The sequence below is a fragment of the Gracilinanus agilis genome, chromosome 1 (genome assembly GCF_016433145.1).
Source record: "Gracilinanus agilis isolate LMUSP501 chromosome 1, AgileGrace, whole genome shotgun sequence".
Lineage (NCBI taxonomy): Eukaryota > Metazoa > Chordata > Mammalia > Didelphimorphia > Didelphidae > Gracilinanus > Gracilinanus agilis.
This window is the reverse complement of record NC_058130.1, coordinates 523890571-523908700: the sequence shown is the minus strand read 5'-3', so window position 1 is coordinate 523908700 and position 18130 is coordinate 523890571. Positions and strand designations below refer to the sequence as shown.

At 33.8% G+C, this 18130-nt stretch overlaps 1 protein-coding gene across 2 annotated transcripts in view; it reads left to right on the top strand.

Annotated features, from left to right (window-relative positions):
* Nucleotides 1–13239, top strand: part of UBE2V2 (ubiquitin conjugating enzyme E2 V2) — a 60932-nt gene extending 47693 nt beyond the window's left edge. For both annotated transcript variants that reach the window (XM_044666354.1, XM_044666360.1), the window contains exons 3-4: nt 5774–5899; nt 12649–13239. In XM_044666354.1, coding sequence (XP_044522289.1) covers nt 5774–5899; nt 12649–12795 — 273 coding nt within the window. In that variant the 3' untranslated portion in view covers nt 12796–13239. The remainder of the gene's footprint in view (nt 1–5773; nt 5900–12648) is intronic.
* The last annotated feature ends 4891 nt before the right edge of the window (nt 13240–18130 follow it).

Genomic DNA, 18130 nt, shown 5'->3' with positions numbered 1-18130 from the left:
TAAAATTAAATTGAGAACAGGCTAGATGCTTTGAGGAAATTATACATTTCTTAAGATCCCAAGTTTTTCTTCCTGAAATAGTCATTTGTTCAAAAACTGTATTTTTCTGATTACATTTTATGGTTGTGAATCAGAGAATACCAGAGTTAAAAAGTTGGGTTATTCAAAGGCAGTGGAGAGACACATAAGTGGATATAAGCCATTAGAAAATTTGGTAACCAGTAAAGGTTTTCCAAAAATTGGATGTTTATGCATGCAATATCAGGAGAGCTAGGTGAATTGTCAGTAGCAAGTTGGATGGACTCTAGTTCAGGCTTCCTTGCATCCAAACCCTCTTACATGGGGTAAGAGGGAATTGATAGCTTGCAATCTAGATTGGAGTTACTACATTAGTGGGATCACAGGGCCTTCAAAGAAATGAATCATTATCTAGTTTATTGAAGTGTTTTTTTGCCTGTTAACACAGTTTTCACAAGGAAACTAAGTAGATATGCCAAATAAGGCTGATTTCTTGGAAGTAGTTGTTTATTGTATTTGTCAGTTTTTATTTTGCTGTGCTTGAACATGTTTAAAAGTTACCAGTTTTAAAAAAATTCCATAATAGGTATTAAGAAAAAAAAGACAATTATTATTTTTCTCTCTTTAGTAACTTTTCTTTATATGTACATATTAGATGTATATTGAGTTTGTTGTAAATAATGGCATGAGTCATTTGCTTTAGTTTATAATTTAGTACGAAATAAATTTTCTGGCTAATGCTAGTTAAATGTAAAAGATTTTCATAATTAAATCTAATAGAAGTAACATTTTAAAGTGGTTTACTTCTTTTTTCTAAATTTAATGGTTATAGTACTCTTTCATCATTCCTGTGGGTTCAAATCAATTAACAGTATGTGGCATATTTAGGAGGAGGAGGAGGAGTTAGATTTGGAAGAAGCCTTAGACATTATCTAGTCCAATCCCCTCATTTTACAGTTAAGGAAACTGAGACCCTTTCACATAGCTTGTAAATAGCAGAGCCAGGATTTGCATCCAAACCCTCAGAATCCAGATTTATTCCTTTTTTTTTTCTTCCAGTCATGACATTTTCTTAATCTCCTATGACAACAACCTACTGCCATCAGGATAAAAACCATTTATTTTGCTCTTGGTTCTTTTAGGCATCAGGGAAAGCTGCAGTGTTTGAATTATGATCAAAACATGTATCAAATTAACCAAAGATGCCAATGGAGAACAAGGTCTGTCAGGTTCTACCAAACTGGAAAGGAAAGGCTGCGAGTGTGGCCCGGCGACAGACTGTCGCCTGAGGACTAGCCTCGCTCAGTGTGGAGAGGCTCATCACCAAAAGGCTGGCCACCAGGTGATGAATTTTTTTGTTCACAACTCATGAACATGGGTTGTGATTCACTTTGGGAGAGGGAGTTACCCACATTGAGGAAATCGCATTTGAAGAAAGCAAAGGATATGCCATAGTGCCTTTTATCCCCGCTCTGCACTTCTCTTATTCTGAAGTTTGTGAAGAATTGTAAAATGACTTCCAGATGCCTACTGTGGTGTTCCAGAACCTCAGTGGTGTTCCAAAGTCAGTCTTTATACTTCATTGCCATCTTTTTAAAATATGTATGTCATTGTCTCTTAAATCCTTCATAAAACTTTAATGCATTACATAGATGTGAGCTATTATTTCAAGTAAATATGTTGAATTTTTTAAAATGTGTACTTGGCAGGGGGCCAAAAAATGAGAATATAGTTGAAATCTAATTTTTTTCTTTTTGTTAGGCAAATTAAATGGTATGACCACACTCTTTGAGTTTCTACCCTTTTCTATACTGGGATTTTACGTCACACATATTAAAATAGGCATACAGATGGTTCTCTTCTAATTCCCACTTTAGTTTATCATTCTTTTACTAGTTTATATCATTCTTTTACTCTCCCCTTTTCCTTCTTGGGTGTTTTTGTAATTTTTGGTGTTCTTGCTCTTTAGGTAGCCTTTATGTTTTTATCTGATCCATTCTTTGGCTTCTGCAATGCTTTTTTTTTTTTTTTTTTTTAAATTTTTTAAACCCTTAACTTCTGTGTATTGACTTATAGGTGGAAGATTGGTAAGGGTAGGCAATGGGGGTCAAGTGATTTGCCCAGGGTCACACAGCTGGGAAGTGTCTGAGGCCAGATTTGAACCTAGGACCTCCTGTCTCTAGGCCTGGCTCTCAATCCACTGAGCTACCCAGCTGCCCCACTGCAATGCTTTTTGTATGTACTTTTGAAATTGTTTAAAGATTGTTTAACCCATAATTTAACTATTTACCAATTAAATACTCAATTACCATTTACCAATGTGCTCAATAATTCAGATACCACTTATAACAATGTTTTCATTATTATATGTAGTGTTTCTATGAGGATTGTATCTTCTTTCCCATAGCCTTAGTTTTGGAATTCTTATAATTTTTTCTTCTTAGTGATAAAAGAAGTTCTCTTAGCTTCAAACTACTAGGATTGACTCCCACATTTGGGAGATTGGGTGAGTGAATGTTCCTTTGGTTTGTTGGTCAGGAGGCAGGGAGGATTAAATGGAAATAGACAAATTATCTGATTTGAAATGAAGGGTGATGAAGGAGATAGCAGACTGGACTGGTTCTAGAGCCAGGTGAAAGCAAAGAATGATGACATAATAGCATCCATGTCTTGAGTTTGAGGGAAGCAAACGTAAGTGAATATAAGATACTTGGGGTTGGAACAGTGAGAAGGAACAGGGATATAGAATTTGCCCTAGTGGTAAGGTTCTTGGAAAAGGATTGATTCTGATTAAAGGATGGTGAAAATGTTGGGACAAGGACAGCTTTAATGGAAGAAGGGTAGAAGGAAACAGGCTCTCTTAATGAGGAATGTGTATGGGGTAAAAGGTAGAAGGATAGAAGCAGCTTTGTTGATTAGAATAGAAATAATAGGATGAGGGCAAGGTAAGTAACCAGAATAGTGGGTAGGTGTTCCCAAAGGAACATTAATAAGTTGTGAACTGCTTGTATGTCTAGTGACTATTAAACTTAAATGTGAGGAACTCCATTTCATATAATTGTTTAAGACACTTTACTCTTGCCCACATTTCTGCTTGATGGCAGTTTCTCACTTTGATTGATTGAATGATCTGTCTATCTCTCTTCTCTTTACTATCTCATATTTCATAATACCTTAGCAATAATAATTCTTCATATCATCTTTTTTTACTTTCAGTGTATTGAAATCTTTTTTAAAAATTCTATACCTGCCTCTTTCTCTACCTTTTCTGTATAAAACATATATTTTACCATCCACACACTTTGTTCTAATGATTTATCTGCAGGTAGGTATTAAATTGGCCCAAATTCTAGACTTAAGGAGGTATAGAACACAGAAAGTCTCTGAACTGGATAGTTAAGCCATGAGTAATTTGTAAAACTGGTATGCCAGTAACCATTAGTAATTAAAGAAATATGATGTAGTGATAAATCTTGCATTTATATCTTTAATTGCAAATAGGTAACTTAGTAAAACTAAATGAATGCATGTATCAGTATGAATATGAAAAGGACCTTGAAGTAATTTTGATCCTATTGTGAAAACCCATTGACTTACATGTTTGAACAAATGTGAATGAAAATAGTCTCTTCCAAGTTGTTTCAATAGCTCAAGAATTTCCAAGTGTACTGGAATATTTTTTGTCTTAATATATATGGCTGGAACTCCTAAATATTGATTTGAGGAGTATTTGAGTATGGGATAAAAGAGATCAGCAGGGAAACTTTAAAGCAAAAAATTAAACCCTCGTTTAATGCATATTATAAGTAGGAAACATAATTTTATCTTTCATGGGAAAAGTATTGCTAACATTTCCCTTTTTCATGATAATCTCTAGTTATGCCATAAGAAATAATGAAGTTTCTGTGTCACATAATTTGGGAAATTCTTAAGTAGACAATTCTGGAATGAATGCTTATAGCATAACTGCTAACATGAGATTGGGAAACAATGCTTTAGCATTGTAGAGTCTCATTGTGTCATTTTAAATGCAGCAGAATTTGTTCTTTGAGCTCTTTTTCTCCCTAAGCAGTTCAGTTGTTTTGGATTCTTAATATGCAGGTTATATCTATATATGACTTTCATTTGTATATAATAAAACAGTTCACATATACATAATATTTTAAATTTTACAAAATATTTATCCCATATCTGACTATGAGGGATATAATCCAAGTCTTCTTATCCCAATTACACAAAGAAACTGAAGTTAACAGAGGTTATGACTTACCCCAGTCATAGGAGAATTGCCCACAATAAGTGTCTAATTAGTACTTGAACTTGATTCTTTGACTACAAGGTCACAGTTCTCACTATACCATGGTTGGTATCTTCATTCAGCTCTTTCTTGCATGAAGTGTTTTTTTTTTTTTTTTTTTTTTTTTTAAATTTTAAACCTTTCTGTGTATTGACTTATAGGTGGAACATTGGTAAGGGTAGGCATTGGGGGTCAAGTGACTTGCCCAGGGTCACACAGCTGGGAAGTGTCTGAGGCCGGATTTGAACCTAGGACCTCCTGTCTCTAGGCCTGGCTCTCAATCCACTGAGCTACCCAGCTGCCCCATGCATGAAGTTTTTGAAAGTCAAGTTACTTTTAATGTTTCATGTGAGACCAAAGCAGTCTGATTTTTGTAGCAAAATGTTGAATTTTCCCCTTATTTTTTAATTGAACCTTGTTTTAAAAAATATTGATGCTAAAATGTTTTTTTAGTAAGAATTAGTTACTTCTGGAATTTCATTTTGTTTTTGACTAATTTACAAAAAAGTTACTTTCTTGTTTGCTTATTATACATCAATAATTTTAACTGTGGAGGTTTAATAGCCAGAAGAGAATGTATCCTTCTCTATGTAAAAAGGAAAAGTTTTTTTTTTAATTGTTGGATATTAATATTTAAAGGTGTGGTTGCCAAGGAGTTGAATAAATACCAAAATGATTTTAGTAATTTTTTTATGAAATATAGGAGAGAGAGTAGAAGTAGAGAGATGAGAAGAGGGTAGAGTAAGAGATCTAGTTTAAAGAACTAGAGTGTGTACTCAATCCTTGGCTTTACTCCAGCAGGGCTCCAGAGGTCCTAACCAGAGAGCTTAAAAATCAATTAACAAGAATTTTAGCCACAAGGGCTTCTCCTAATCAAGGGCTCTTCTAGAGGCTAATACCTTCAGGGAGGTTAAAGGAGTCAGCCTTTTTTTCATTCACCACATGTAGTTCTAAGGGAGAGATTTAAGAACAGTCTCAGGGTCCTAGCCTGCAATCAGTGTCTCCAACTTGACCTCCAGCTCCAGGAAAGAAGAGCTTACAGGAAGTTGTCACTCCCTTTTAAAGGCACTTCTTTTGCGTCACTTCCTGTTCTTTTCTCTTAGTTTATGTGTCCAGTCACAACAGACACTTTGCTCCGGACTGCCCGGGGGCAGTCAGTTAATTCTGATTTGTCACTCACTCTTCCACATGTGGGTCACAGACTTTCCAACTTGTGAATTAAGTGGTGATGTTTACACCTTTGGTGATTAAATCTAAGGATGGGCAGGGTAGATTTTATTTCATTATCACATTTAACACCCTCCAAAGCCGTGAGCCATAAAACAACAGATTTAAATTAGACATCACTGCATTTATTTTATTGTCTTTTGAATAAGATCATTTAGAAGCTTTGTCATTTAATATATTGTTTAAAATATGTCAGTTGTAATAAGGTATTGCTCTTTTCTTGCCTTCCAGACAAACTATGAAAACAGAATATACAGTCTGAAAGTAGAGTGTGGACCTAAATACCCAGAAGCACCTCCAACAGTTAGATTTGTAACAAAAATTAATATGAATGGGATAAATAATTCCAATGGAATGGTAAGTTGAAATAATTTCTGTCAAATTCCACTTTGAAAGCTCTTAATAAAGTTCCAGAGGAAAAAGACCTTTCAGTTTATGGCACAAAATTGCTTGGTTGGTATTAAGAAAATAATTTGTTTTCCTTGTATGAATTTAGCTCTCTTAGAGACTTGTTATACCAATAGAAATTAGGTGGTTGGGTGAAGCTCATGATATCTTTTTTTTTTAAACTAAGACTTTAATTCAGTTTTATATTAGTCTTTGTTTATTTCACTATTGAAAGGAAAGGGGAAAGGAGTAAGCATTTAGTGTCCAATGTGTGCTGGATATACTTTAAAAATGTCTGAATCTAGACTGTACAGCTTTCCAAATCTGACTTCTAATTATGAAACCAATATTCAGACTTGTGTAATATTTTATTTAAAAATATAAAACATTCTTATTACTGGTATTACATTCATAGAGAATTTATTTTTAAGTTTAAGGCAGCATATAGAAAGCTGACCCTGTAGCTAGGAAGACTTGGATTCCAGTTCCATTCCCAATACATACTGGCACTGTGACCCTGGGTAAATCAATTGTATCTCATAGGGCTCTAGTTAAGATTTGCAGAAAAGGTGCCAATCTATACTAATAGAAGTTAGCTCATTTGGGAGTAAATACCATTTATTTTGGTATTAAATTGATTCTGTTTTGTGTTAAATTGATTCTGTTATATGTTCTAGATGAGCAGTTGACTATGGCTTAAGAGCTTATCTTTATTGGAAATGGCAGAATTTCTTAGGAATGAAGAAGAGGAAATTATTCATATTAATACTTGAATGTTAGCTCAATAGTAAAAACTTATGTTACAAAAGAAGAAAATAACGTGTAGAATTTTAATTTTATTTTTAAAAAAAAGAACAATGAGGGGACAGCTGGGTAGCTCAGTGGATTGAGACCCAGACCTAGAGATGAGAGAGGTCTTGGGTTCAAATTTGGCCTCAGATAACTTCCTAGCTGTGTGACCCTGGGCAAGTCACTTTACCTCCATTTCCTAGCCCTTACCACTCTTCTGCCTTGGAACCAATACATAATATTGATTCTACTGGAAAGTAAGGGTTTAAAAAAAAAAAAAGCACAATGAATAGTGAGAATTTAAAAAATGTCCTGATAATCACTCAGTATATCTTAATTTGACAATAACTGTATCTAGCACTCTTGTGGAATAAAAAAATTTTAATATTTAGTAGTTTACATGACTTGTGTATCCATGATATAATTTATGTTTTGAGATAAAAAAGTGCTAGAAAAAGAATTGTGTGTCCATTAGGGTTCCAAGAAAGTTGTATGTTGTATGTTTGGGGAAGGTGAAATGTAAAGAGGGGGTCGATAGGTGTTAAAAAAGATTGCATTTTTAAAAAATAGTGTAATATCCAGATTTTAACCAATAAAGAATGAGTCCATTTTCCTGAGAATTAACATTTTTTATTAATGAAGAGTGGGTATGCAACCCACAAAGAATGTATCTTTAGCCAGCCTCCTAAGTCAGCCCCCTAGCCTTGATTTTCCTTTAAAAGGAGGTAGACTTAACCCCCATTGCCTACCCTTACCATTCTTCTGCCTTGAAGCCAATATTGGCTTCAAGGCAGTAGGGTAGGGTTTAAAAAAAAAAGGGAGGTAGATCCTCTTCTGATTGACCCTACAGTTTGTCCCTCAGACTTCCCATGGCAGTCTCCCTTGATTGATTTCTATACATACATACACACATATTTTGGTAAAGATCTTTTATTTTATCATTACATGTAATAACAAATTTTCCCTTAAGTTTTCTGAGGTTACATGATCCCAATTGTCTCCCTCTCCCCCATCTTTCCCCTTTCCCAGAGCTGGCAAGCCATTTGGTCTGGGTTACACATGTATCATGATGCAAAACATATTTCCATATTGTCTGTTTTTATAAGTGAATAATCATATAAAAACCCAGATAAACTAAAAGTGAAAAAAATTTATTCTTTGATCTGCATTCCCACTTTTTTACTTTATGTCCTCTGTTCTCTTTACATATTATACATTGAGACCTCTCAGTAAGAAATTGATAAATGTTTGTTGAATTGGTTTGCTATTGTACACTGTTTCCATGCAGGGACTTTGCTTTTAATCTTTTTGTCTCTAATGCTTAGAGTAATGCCTAAAGAGTAGGTGTTTAAAGTGTTTGAACTTTATTAGCCCCTATTATGGTTCTTTGAGAATGAAACATTTTTTTAACAAAACCTTTACCTTTTGGCTTAGAGTTGATACTTAGTATGGGTTCTAAAGTAAAAGAGCAGTATGGGCTGGGCAATTGGATTTAAGTAACTTGGGCCCAGGATCACACTACTAGGAAGTGTGTGAGGCCGTTTTTGAACTCGGTATTTACGGTCTTAAGGCCTGGCTCCCTTATTTATTGACCCACCTAGCTGCCCCTGAAAATGAAACATAATTATTGGCATTTAGGGTTGTATATGTGAGGTTGAATTCCTTTTTTTCCTTAATAGTAATTGGCCTTTTTTAGTTTCAGTTTTCCTCTTGATAAATATATATTCTTAAGTATACCTGGGCATTTTATTACTTGTTTTTGATGTATTTTACACTGATAGTTTTGAAGTGTGCCTTTAAAATAATATGGGTATGTTTATGAAGTGAAACTGGGCAAAAATGTTTCTTATGGGAGATGTCAGCATTTTAAAACAAATTATAGATTTCAAATGCTGTAGGATCTTAAGTGTGGGAGATTATTGTGTATTATGAACTGATGAACTGCAGGTTTTATTCTGACATGATATTTATTTTCCCATAGTCATCCTCCCTGCCTTCTACCCCCACCAAGGTCTTTATTGAGAGTTTTGGAATAGTCTTGTGGAATCTGTTTGGTGTTTCACAGGATTTGCAATCACTTATATTTATTTAACTATCATTATACAGCTGCAAGTGTTTGTTTCTGTTTTGGAAATATCTTGGGTTTCTTTCCACTAATTTTGTAAACTCTATCCATTATAGAGATTGTTTACAATAGTCTAAAAGTATTGCATTATACATACTTTATTCTAAAGCATTCCCATAATTTTTTATTACTCTTAAGAGAAATTCCACAGAACATTCTTAGAAAATTTGGTTGCTGTTTTTGTTGTGCAGACCGTATTGCATTAATTGTGGATAATGGAAATGATAAAATATCTTACAGTATATGAAAGTGGCTTTAAAATGGAATTCACTATACACCAGAAATCAGACATTAGTAATCTTCAAGTCCAATTCTTTCATGTTATAAATAAGGAAGATTAGGTCCAACAAACATTGTTTTCTCTTACAAAATGAAATACATGTACCTTGGTAACAGTTTATGTGTTTATCTGTGTCTTGGGATAGGGAATGGAAAAGGAAAGAAAAATTGTGAATTTTCTTAGTTTTTCCTGCCTGGTAAATTAGCTCTGTCCTGGAGTTCTGGTGTCATTTTATTCTCTAGGAAACCTTTTACCAGTAGTCACACCATTTCATGATATACTGTCTCTCCTGCCTTGGAATCCCTTGCTCATTGCATCATCTCATATCTGCAACACTGGGTAACTCACTATTCTCTTGTTTATCCAAGTGTCCAAATGGTGCTTAGACTTGTAAAGGGTAAGAATTATGGTTGGACTGAATATTCAAGTGTTTGGTTGCTAGGAATTAAGTACTTAATTCCAAATGAAAGACTCAAATCAGAATGACTTATCTGGTAGTTTATTTACAAATAGGAAAGAGTGAAAGCAAGGGAAATCACACCCACACACCCACACCCACACCCACACACCCTGCAAAGGTGGGCCTCTGAGGTTAATTAAACAAGGCTTTTAGCCATGAGGCTTCTTCCAAGACAAGAAGCCTATTTGGAGGTTAATGCCTCCAGAAAAGCCAAGGAAAGGGAATCAGCCTTTTACTCACTCATGTGACAACCCAAAAGGAAGCTAAAATCAGCTTCTCCTATACTATTGTTTGTAACCTTGCTTAGTTAGCTACTGCATCTCCTTTGAGTGTTCTGTTGCCTCTGCTGGCTCTTTTCTAGTTTCTTAAAATGCGCTAATTACCCCTATTCTAAAAACCTCACCTGATTGTAATTCCCTACCTTTTCTCCCCATTATTGTCAAAATTTTTTTGAACCCATATCTTCTGACTTAGTATGAGTTTTTTAAACAGAAGAGTGGCAAGGGCTAAGCAATTGGGATTAAGTGACTTGCCCAGGAAGTGGCTGAGGTCAGATTTGAAAACAGATCTTTTCCATTTCATACCTATCACTCTCTACTAGCTTCCTCTCATCATAAAAATTCTTGAAAGAATATTCATCTACAACTTCTACTTATCTCATTAAACTCCTTGTAACCTGCCTTCTCCATTTTTAGGGAGTCATTTTGTGTGTGTTTTTTTAATCTACTCTGTCCTTGACTTTACTGTCTTTGTTTTGTACATTTTCTTCCTTTACACTCCCATTGACTTGCACAGCTTTAATTATCATCTCCATGAGATGTATAAATTTACAACTCCAGTCCTGTCTTCTCTGCAGAGCTCCAGTCCCATATTTTCCATGTTTCCTACTTATCCAAACTGAACTTAACTGCTTATTATTGTAATTTTATTTCTGTTAATGCTATCACTGTTTTTTCAGTCACCTAAACTTCAAAGCTTGGAATCCTAAGAGCATAGATTAAGAGCTAGGAGGGACCTTAAAGGTCACCAGTCCCATTATTTAACAGATGAGAAAACAGACCCAGAAAGAGATATAGTGTTATGTCCAGAGTAAGACAGTAAGTAGCAGAGCTGGGATTTAAACCTCAGATTCCACTATATGCTGTTCCCTCAGTAGCTGACTCTTCCATCACTCATTCCTCGCATCCATTCAGTTGCCAAGTTCTGTCCCCTCAGCATTACTTGAATTTTTATATTAGTGCAATAGTAGAATGAAAATGCCACTGGTATCATAATGTTAATGTTTGCCTAAAATATTGATTCACTTGCATGGCTTATGAAATTCTTGATTCCTTTTCATAGTTGCCTGGGGAACCCTAGCTCACTTTGGACTCATCTCCACTCTCCTATCTCTCCTTAAGGAATGCTGTTCAGAAAATTCATCCATTTCTCTTATATTAGCAATTGGAGCTTTTTTTGTATGTGTGTTGTTTATTGATAAGCCTGTGTTTCAGCACTTGAAAACCACCTGTTGATGAAAAAATATATATTCAGAAAATTAAAAGAAGTACAGCAAGGTATAAGTAGAACAGTTTTCTTATCATAATTTTTACATTAAAACTTATTTAACATCAGAATAAGAAACTAGAATTTAGAATGATTTTGCTTGTGAATAATCTTTAGTCATAATAAAGAAGACATTTTTTAAAAATAAAAGAAAATTTATCCACTGAGGATACTTTTTACCACAAAATTTCGGATAGTCAAGGTTTGCTGGATCAGTATTGTACCGTATAGCAAATTGAAGTCCAATTAAGGCTGAGTTAATAAAATAAAAAACTTAAAACATCTGTCTGTCTCTGTGTGTAGCTCTTTCTCTGTACCTTTTCCCCTCTTTCCTGGCTCTTACCTCTTTTCCCTTTTTTCTATGTTTCTGTTTCTTCCTTTTCTGTTTCTATCTCTCTCCTTTCTCTACTTATCCTTTTTTCACTCTAAATTATATCACTCTTATTATTAGTCTTCTCCTCTTTCCTTCTCTTCTTTTCCCCTGGGAAATGAAACACACTATTCCTCTACCATGGAATACAAAAGTCATTCTTTGATACTTGTGCTCCAGGTCAGCAGAATCTTACCGGGGGGCATGATTCTTATGATTTTCTAAAGAAGAAAAACTTTCCCCCCTTAAACTACCAGGTCTTAGAATTTCCTAGATTCTTAGATCATTACTTGCTTTGAATGACATTTTTTTATTTTACTGTGCATCTCCTAAGTTTACTTGTGCATTTTTGGTAGGCTTTTACATTTAATTTTATAAGATTCTAGCCAAGTTCTTTGAACCAGTGTACTAATCCAGTGTTATGTTACCCAGTTTGCTATTTCCTCCGTTCCAAGTCATTGGTTCCAATGATAAATAGAAAAAGATCTAAGGACATTCTACTAGAGACCTTTCTCCAGGGTGGCATGAATGCATTCATTTGCTTTTCTTTTAGTACAGTCATAGTTTTGAATAAACCTAATTCTCTCACCTGAGCCATGTCTTTCTAAGATTATCAGTCATGAGGGACTTCTTTAAATGCCCTTATTAAATCTAATTACTCATTGTGAGAGCATTTTGTTCTAATAACCTTTTTTTTTTTAAAAAAAGGAATTGATGTTTTTCTTCTCATTTTATAGGAAATGATAGTTTACGATTATAGAATACTTACAGGTTTTCAGAGTGCTGTTATAATCCATATTTCCATAATCCATAAACATAATCCAGTTTGTGCTTCCTCTCAACCCCCATTTTACAGATGAAGAGACTAAATTTCATAGATAATGATTCCCCTCCCCCCCCTTAAGATAATATAGTAAGAACTAGAACTTGGATTTAAGTTTAATATGCCATGCTGCCTTTCTCTTTACAGATGAGGAAACTGAGGCCCAAAGGCTAATCTCCTTACCTAGAGTCATGTAGCTTAGAGTGGCAACTAGCTAGGTCTTCTTATTTCTGGTCTAGGAAGATTGAAAGTGAAATTTTAGACCTAGAAAGTTATGTCCCAAATATATATACAGCATTTATTTATGGTTTTTCTTTTTTCTTTCAGGTGGATGCGCGGAGCATACCAGTGTTAGCAAAATGGCAAAATTCTTATAGCATTAAAGTTGTACTTCAAGAGCTAAGGCGTCTAATGATGTCCAAAGAAAACATGAAGCTTCCACAACCTCCAGAAGGACAAACATACAGCAATTAATTTTAACAAATCTCAAACTTATCTAAACCAACAACCTTCTACTCATGTTAATGTCTTGATTAAATCTCACAATGCAGAACCCACACATTAAAAGAATTCCAGCTGGTATACATGACCTGGACATTTGTAAGAATATATTTAATATATGTACACCCATTATGTTTTCAGGCACAATGGGAAGAAAAATGCAGCACAATTTTTTTTTTCCTCTTATCAAGGCACTATCATTTAAGCATAAACCTGGAGTACTCCAAATGGAATTCAGGTTTTACAAGATGAAAGCATGGCAAGAAGTATCAGATTGCTGTGGAGTAATGTATGTTTCAGAAATCTTAATTTCTCAAGAAGGAAAATTATAAATGGCATGCTTGGTCCATCTTGCTTAGTGAAAGAGCTGCAATGTAAATTGTTTAAAGTAGCAGGTACAATAAATACTGTTGCTAATTTTGTTTAATTTTTGAAGAGGTGTGGGTACCGACTACTAGTAGTAACAAAAAGTATGTTCAGGATTGTTTTGATACCTGTATTTATAAAAAGGGGGGGAGGGAGTAAGGGAGGGAGATGGATTTCTGTTTTAAAGCAGCTCCTGTGTGTTACATGTAACAGACATGGTAAATATTTGTTTACAGTCTTTGTTCTGATAAACCATGAATTTAAGTTTAAGTGAAAAAAACAAAGGAAATAGGTGTATGGATATGTGATTCTGAGATTAAAGTTAGTCTTAAAATGTAAATAAAATGTGGAAAGTATCCTCAAGGCTGTGCCATTTCTATGATACTGCTGTAATATATGTACAGTGACTTGCAGAAGTAGCTAAAATCAAAATTATTGTATCTTGTCAATCTCTATTTGTTCCCCTATTTTTGTATACTGGTTAATTGGAGTTTTGGTTATTATTGCTAAGGAGCAATTACATATTTGGTTTTATCCCATCTTTGAGAGACTAGAAATCCCTTGTATCGTGTTTTAAAAACCTTGTAGCTTTTAATTACTTCAGAACTTTCAACACCTATCTCTTATACTTCTGTTTTCACATGTTATTTTAGTTCTTTTAACATCTTTTTTTCTTTTAATATTTTTCTGTGAAACTTGAGGTTCTTCCCACTAAAACACTCAGTTATATGGAGTTATATAAGCATGTATTTTCTTTTGCCTACACTGTCTGCCCTGAGTGCTTATATGCCATGAACTAGAATGAATTTCAAACATACCTCACCAAAAACATTTTCAAATTTTATTTTTCCTGTGGTTTTAATAATGTTTTTCACATTAGCAGCGTTGGTGTGTGTACCATGTTGGTTTGTTATAATGATTTGGAATCATCAGTAGAGTTTATAGTACACTGCTGCCGTTCCTTCATCAGATTATATAGTTCATTAGTATAAAGGATACTTTGGCTAAATTGATATATTTTAATATGCCTTTAACCCTTTTAATTTTAAAATTACTCACAAGGAAGTTTAAAATGTTACTAAACAGATACATCTACACCACTACACTTATGTAGTATATTGGAAATGATTTGGAATGATTATTACTGATCTTAAAATATATTCTGCTTTTAAAATGCTAACTTTTAAATGATTAGGGAAGGAAGGGAATTGATATGGATTACCATAAAACTGTAAGGTGTTCATGGACCTGTGACAGTCTCAATCAGTATGTCTAAGTACTTTTTCACTGTGAGAAATTGTCTTGCTCTACATGGAAGCTAGTAAAGTATAGTTGTGGGAATACAAATTATTTACTCTGGGAACTCTGTATTACTTTACATCATCTGTATGCTGTTAAATTCTTGATATATTTGTGAGGCTGAGAAGCTCTGGAACTACGTTCTCTTGTGTTCCTTCCTTTCATCCGAACAGTTGTATTCAAATGTTGGTTTTCCAGCTCTATGTTGTCTAAGTTAACTCTGCAACGTATATTCATCATTAATTTTGGGGGACTATGGATTTCTGCAGAAACTTGCATGCCAATTAACAAATTTAGAAAGCAGAATCCATTTTTTTGCATGCTACAATTGAGCTGTATGTAGCAATCAAAAGCCATGCTGGTTGGTATAGAAAGGGGATGATGTAGAACCACTCTTACATAGAGTAACATCTTAACAGGGCAGTTTTTATGCAGTTTCCCCTTTGTCTCTCTTGAAAAGAGGTCAAGGTTCCAGGAGTGTATAGTCTTAAAATTTTCAAGTGAACTGTAAAATTGCCTTAGATGAATGTTTTTAAAGGTTAGTAAGAGAAACCCTTAAAGGGTGATCATATGCTAATAAAGGATTGTAAAACAACTTCTTGTTGTCCTATTAGGTCAGTGTTCTGCTTTTTGAATTGGTCATATATTAAATTTTCCCCCTGTGACCCAGCTTATATGAACTAATGAGATTTACGTTCATGGGCATACTATGATTTTCCAATGTCTTGATAAAACCATTTGTAATTTTACAACTCTATGTAAAGCCATTGGCGTGTGATGTAAGGCCTTCATCATGAGATTAAAAAATATTTAATCAATAGTTTATGTGTTCAGAGTAGGTTAGTTTGACCCATGTGTGTTCCAGGAGGTAGTTTTACAAGAAATAGATGACATAAGGTACTTAAACTGACAAATATCCTTATTTAATGCATCTTACTGATAAATGATTATTTAATTGTTTTTAACTGCACTAATGGTCTATGTACCTGGCAAAGAACAGTTAGAAAATAATACTAATTGTAAAAGATTTTATATGTATAATCATTGACAATTCTGATTGAGTATATCAATCCAAAATATAAAACACTTGATTTTGTAGAATTCAGTTTAGTAGGAACATAAAGCTAAATGCCTAAATATGATTTTATTTTTAAAGGACACAAGCAATAATAATACCTATTTAGTCTCTGGTCTTCCCAAATCATCTTTAAATGGATTCAAATTTTAGACATGTAAATTTTGTAAGCCAATAATAAGTTCCATAAATTCTTTATGCTATAGAAAGTTGTAAAAGGCTAAAAACAAGAATGGAATAGAATATATTGTACTTGATTATGGTCAGTTTAGTTTGAGTTTTGACATTTTCTTAGATATCACTGTCAGATTATTTTTTTAAATTGTATATTCTAGTGTGTTACATGCATATCTTATTTATTGCATTTTCAACATTAGAATGGAATTCTAATACTTGACATTTTGAATTTTTTTAAACTTAAGCCTCTTTTCCCTAATCTCATTCTATTTTTTAGTTGTTAGTTATTTTACTTTTTCCCAACACTAGCAATCTATCTTTTCTCCCCCCTTCCCCCCCTTGAAGATTTCAACTTTAAGGGTTTTAAAAAAAAATGTATATATAGTGTGGGTAAAGAATATACATGGAAGAGGAATATATGCATATTATATTTACTAAAAGGAGGAGATGCATTAGAAAATTTGGTTAAATTTATATTTTTTTAATGATCTTTTTAAATAAAAATGAATAAGTTTTATCAGAAGTTAGCAAATATATTAAATAGGAATATCCTTATGATAGTGCTATTTAAAAAATGCTAGGTTCAAAAAAAGTAATTCTAGAATCATAGAAAATAAAGACCCATAAAGTCCCATGAAACTTTTTCTAGAGAAATCTTGAAAATAGAAAAGAAGAAACTAGTATAATAAAACTAATGAAAACATGGCAAAACCTTTGTTTTGTGAAGTTATGCTGTTGAATTTGCACTTTTTAAAAAAGATAGCTATGAAAACCCTACTGTTATTAAGAATTAATTAGGATGTATGCTATCTAAATGTTTTATTAATATATATATATATATATCCATCACATGCTAGGTCTATTCAATAATACCCAAACCAGATTAATTTCTGGTTTGTGCAAGTTTTTGATGAATCTCAATAAAAAATTAAGTCTGTTTGCTAATGTCAAAAAGGACCCTGGGGATTACCCTTTCTAGAATGAATATTTGAACAAATATGTATTGTGTAAGTGCCCTATTTGTTTTGTATACTGTCAGTTATAAGTCCTGAAAGAACCTGGTTTGGGTTCTGATTAAATTAATATTTACTCTTGTTTTTGCTGAGTAACTGGTGGTTACTTTCAAGATTATTCAATTAATTGAGTGCCTAATATGAACATGGCATTGTGCTTTGGGGTACCTAATAGATTAAATAAAACAGATCATGTCCTTAAGTAGTTTACCATTTATTAAGAGTACTAACAACAAATAAGAGTTAATCTTTGAAGTAAATTTTATTTTTCACTGGATATTGTGATCTGTTTCTGGAATGTAAAGTGATGGTTTGCCAGAAGAGTTAAGAGAGTAAGGTATTGCCAAAAGTCCTTTTTGGCTAGTTTTAGTGAAGGCCTTATGGCTTAACTAGAGCCATTGAATTGAGCATCACTGAGTAAAAGCATGGGCAACAAGGAAGCAACTGCTATCTTAAAAACAGAAAAGAGAAGGAATATAATTAGGAGTAACTTAAAGACTAGTATAATGTTTTACAGGCCGTGGCAAAAGGAGGAGGAAGTCCATGATGCAAAAAGCTGTTCTCAGGACTTGATGTATGTTTACACCAAACTTCAGTTAAATGGGTGGGTCTCTAAAGAGGGCCAGATATTTTGTATAGTGAGTGGTGTGGACCCACTCATGATAATCTTTGTTTTTCCACTTCTGGTGGGAGACACCCTGCACTAAGAGGAGGGACCAGACAAGATGGGGAGAGTGGCTAGACAGAGGCTGCCTGGAATCTGGTAGGAAAAATGCAACATAATTTTATAATCATTGGTATTTCTGAATGTGGAACTCATTATCTATGTTTTAAAGTTGGTAACCTGTTTTCTAAAACCAATTTGAAGATATACTTAAAATTTACCTCATTAACTCACTTCTGTACAAGACTGAATAAAAATACCTAAGAAGGAAAGCTAGAAAGTGTTTTGGGATTTGGAGGGAGAGGGAGAGAGAAACCAACTCCCTGGTTTGTCAGGGATAAGAGGAGCTGAAGGAGGCATTTGATTTGAATTTTGTAGACCTAGTAAGGTTTTATGATGAGATGACAAACATTCACACTATGCAGAAATTTCCTCTAGAATGTGAATTAGAGGATATGGATTCTAATACTTGGTTACCTTTGTGACTGTAAGTTTTGACCTTCTTGGACTTCAGTTTCTTCATCTGTTAAATGAGAATTAATTAATGAGACTAGCCCTTAATTCTTTCCTCAAACTAAAAAATTTGGCAAGCAACTTGAAGTTGGTAATAGTCATTTAAAACTTTTTTTAAAGTAAAAAAAAAGCTTAAGTATATAAGTTAATGATATTTAGTGCTGAGTAGGTGTAAAGCAGCTATTCTCTGCCCCCCCCCCC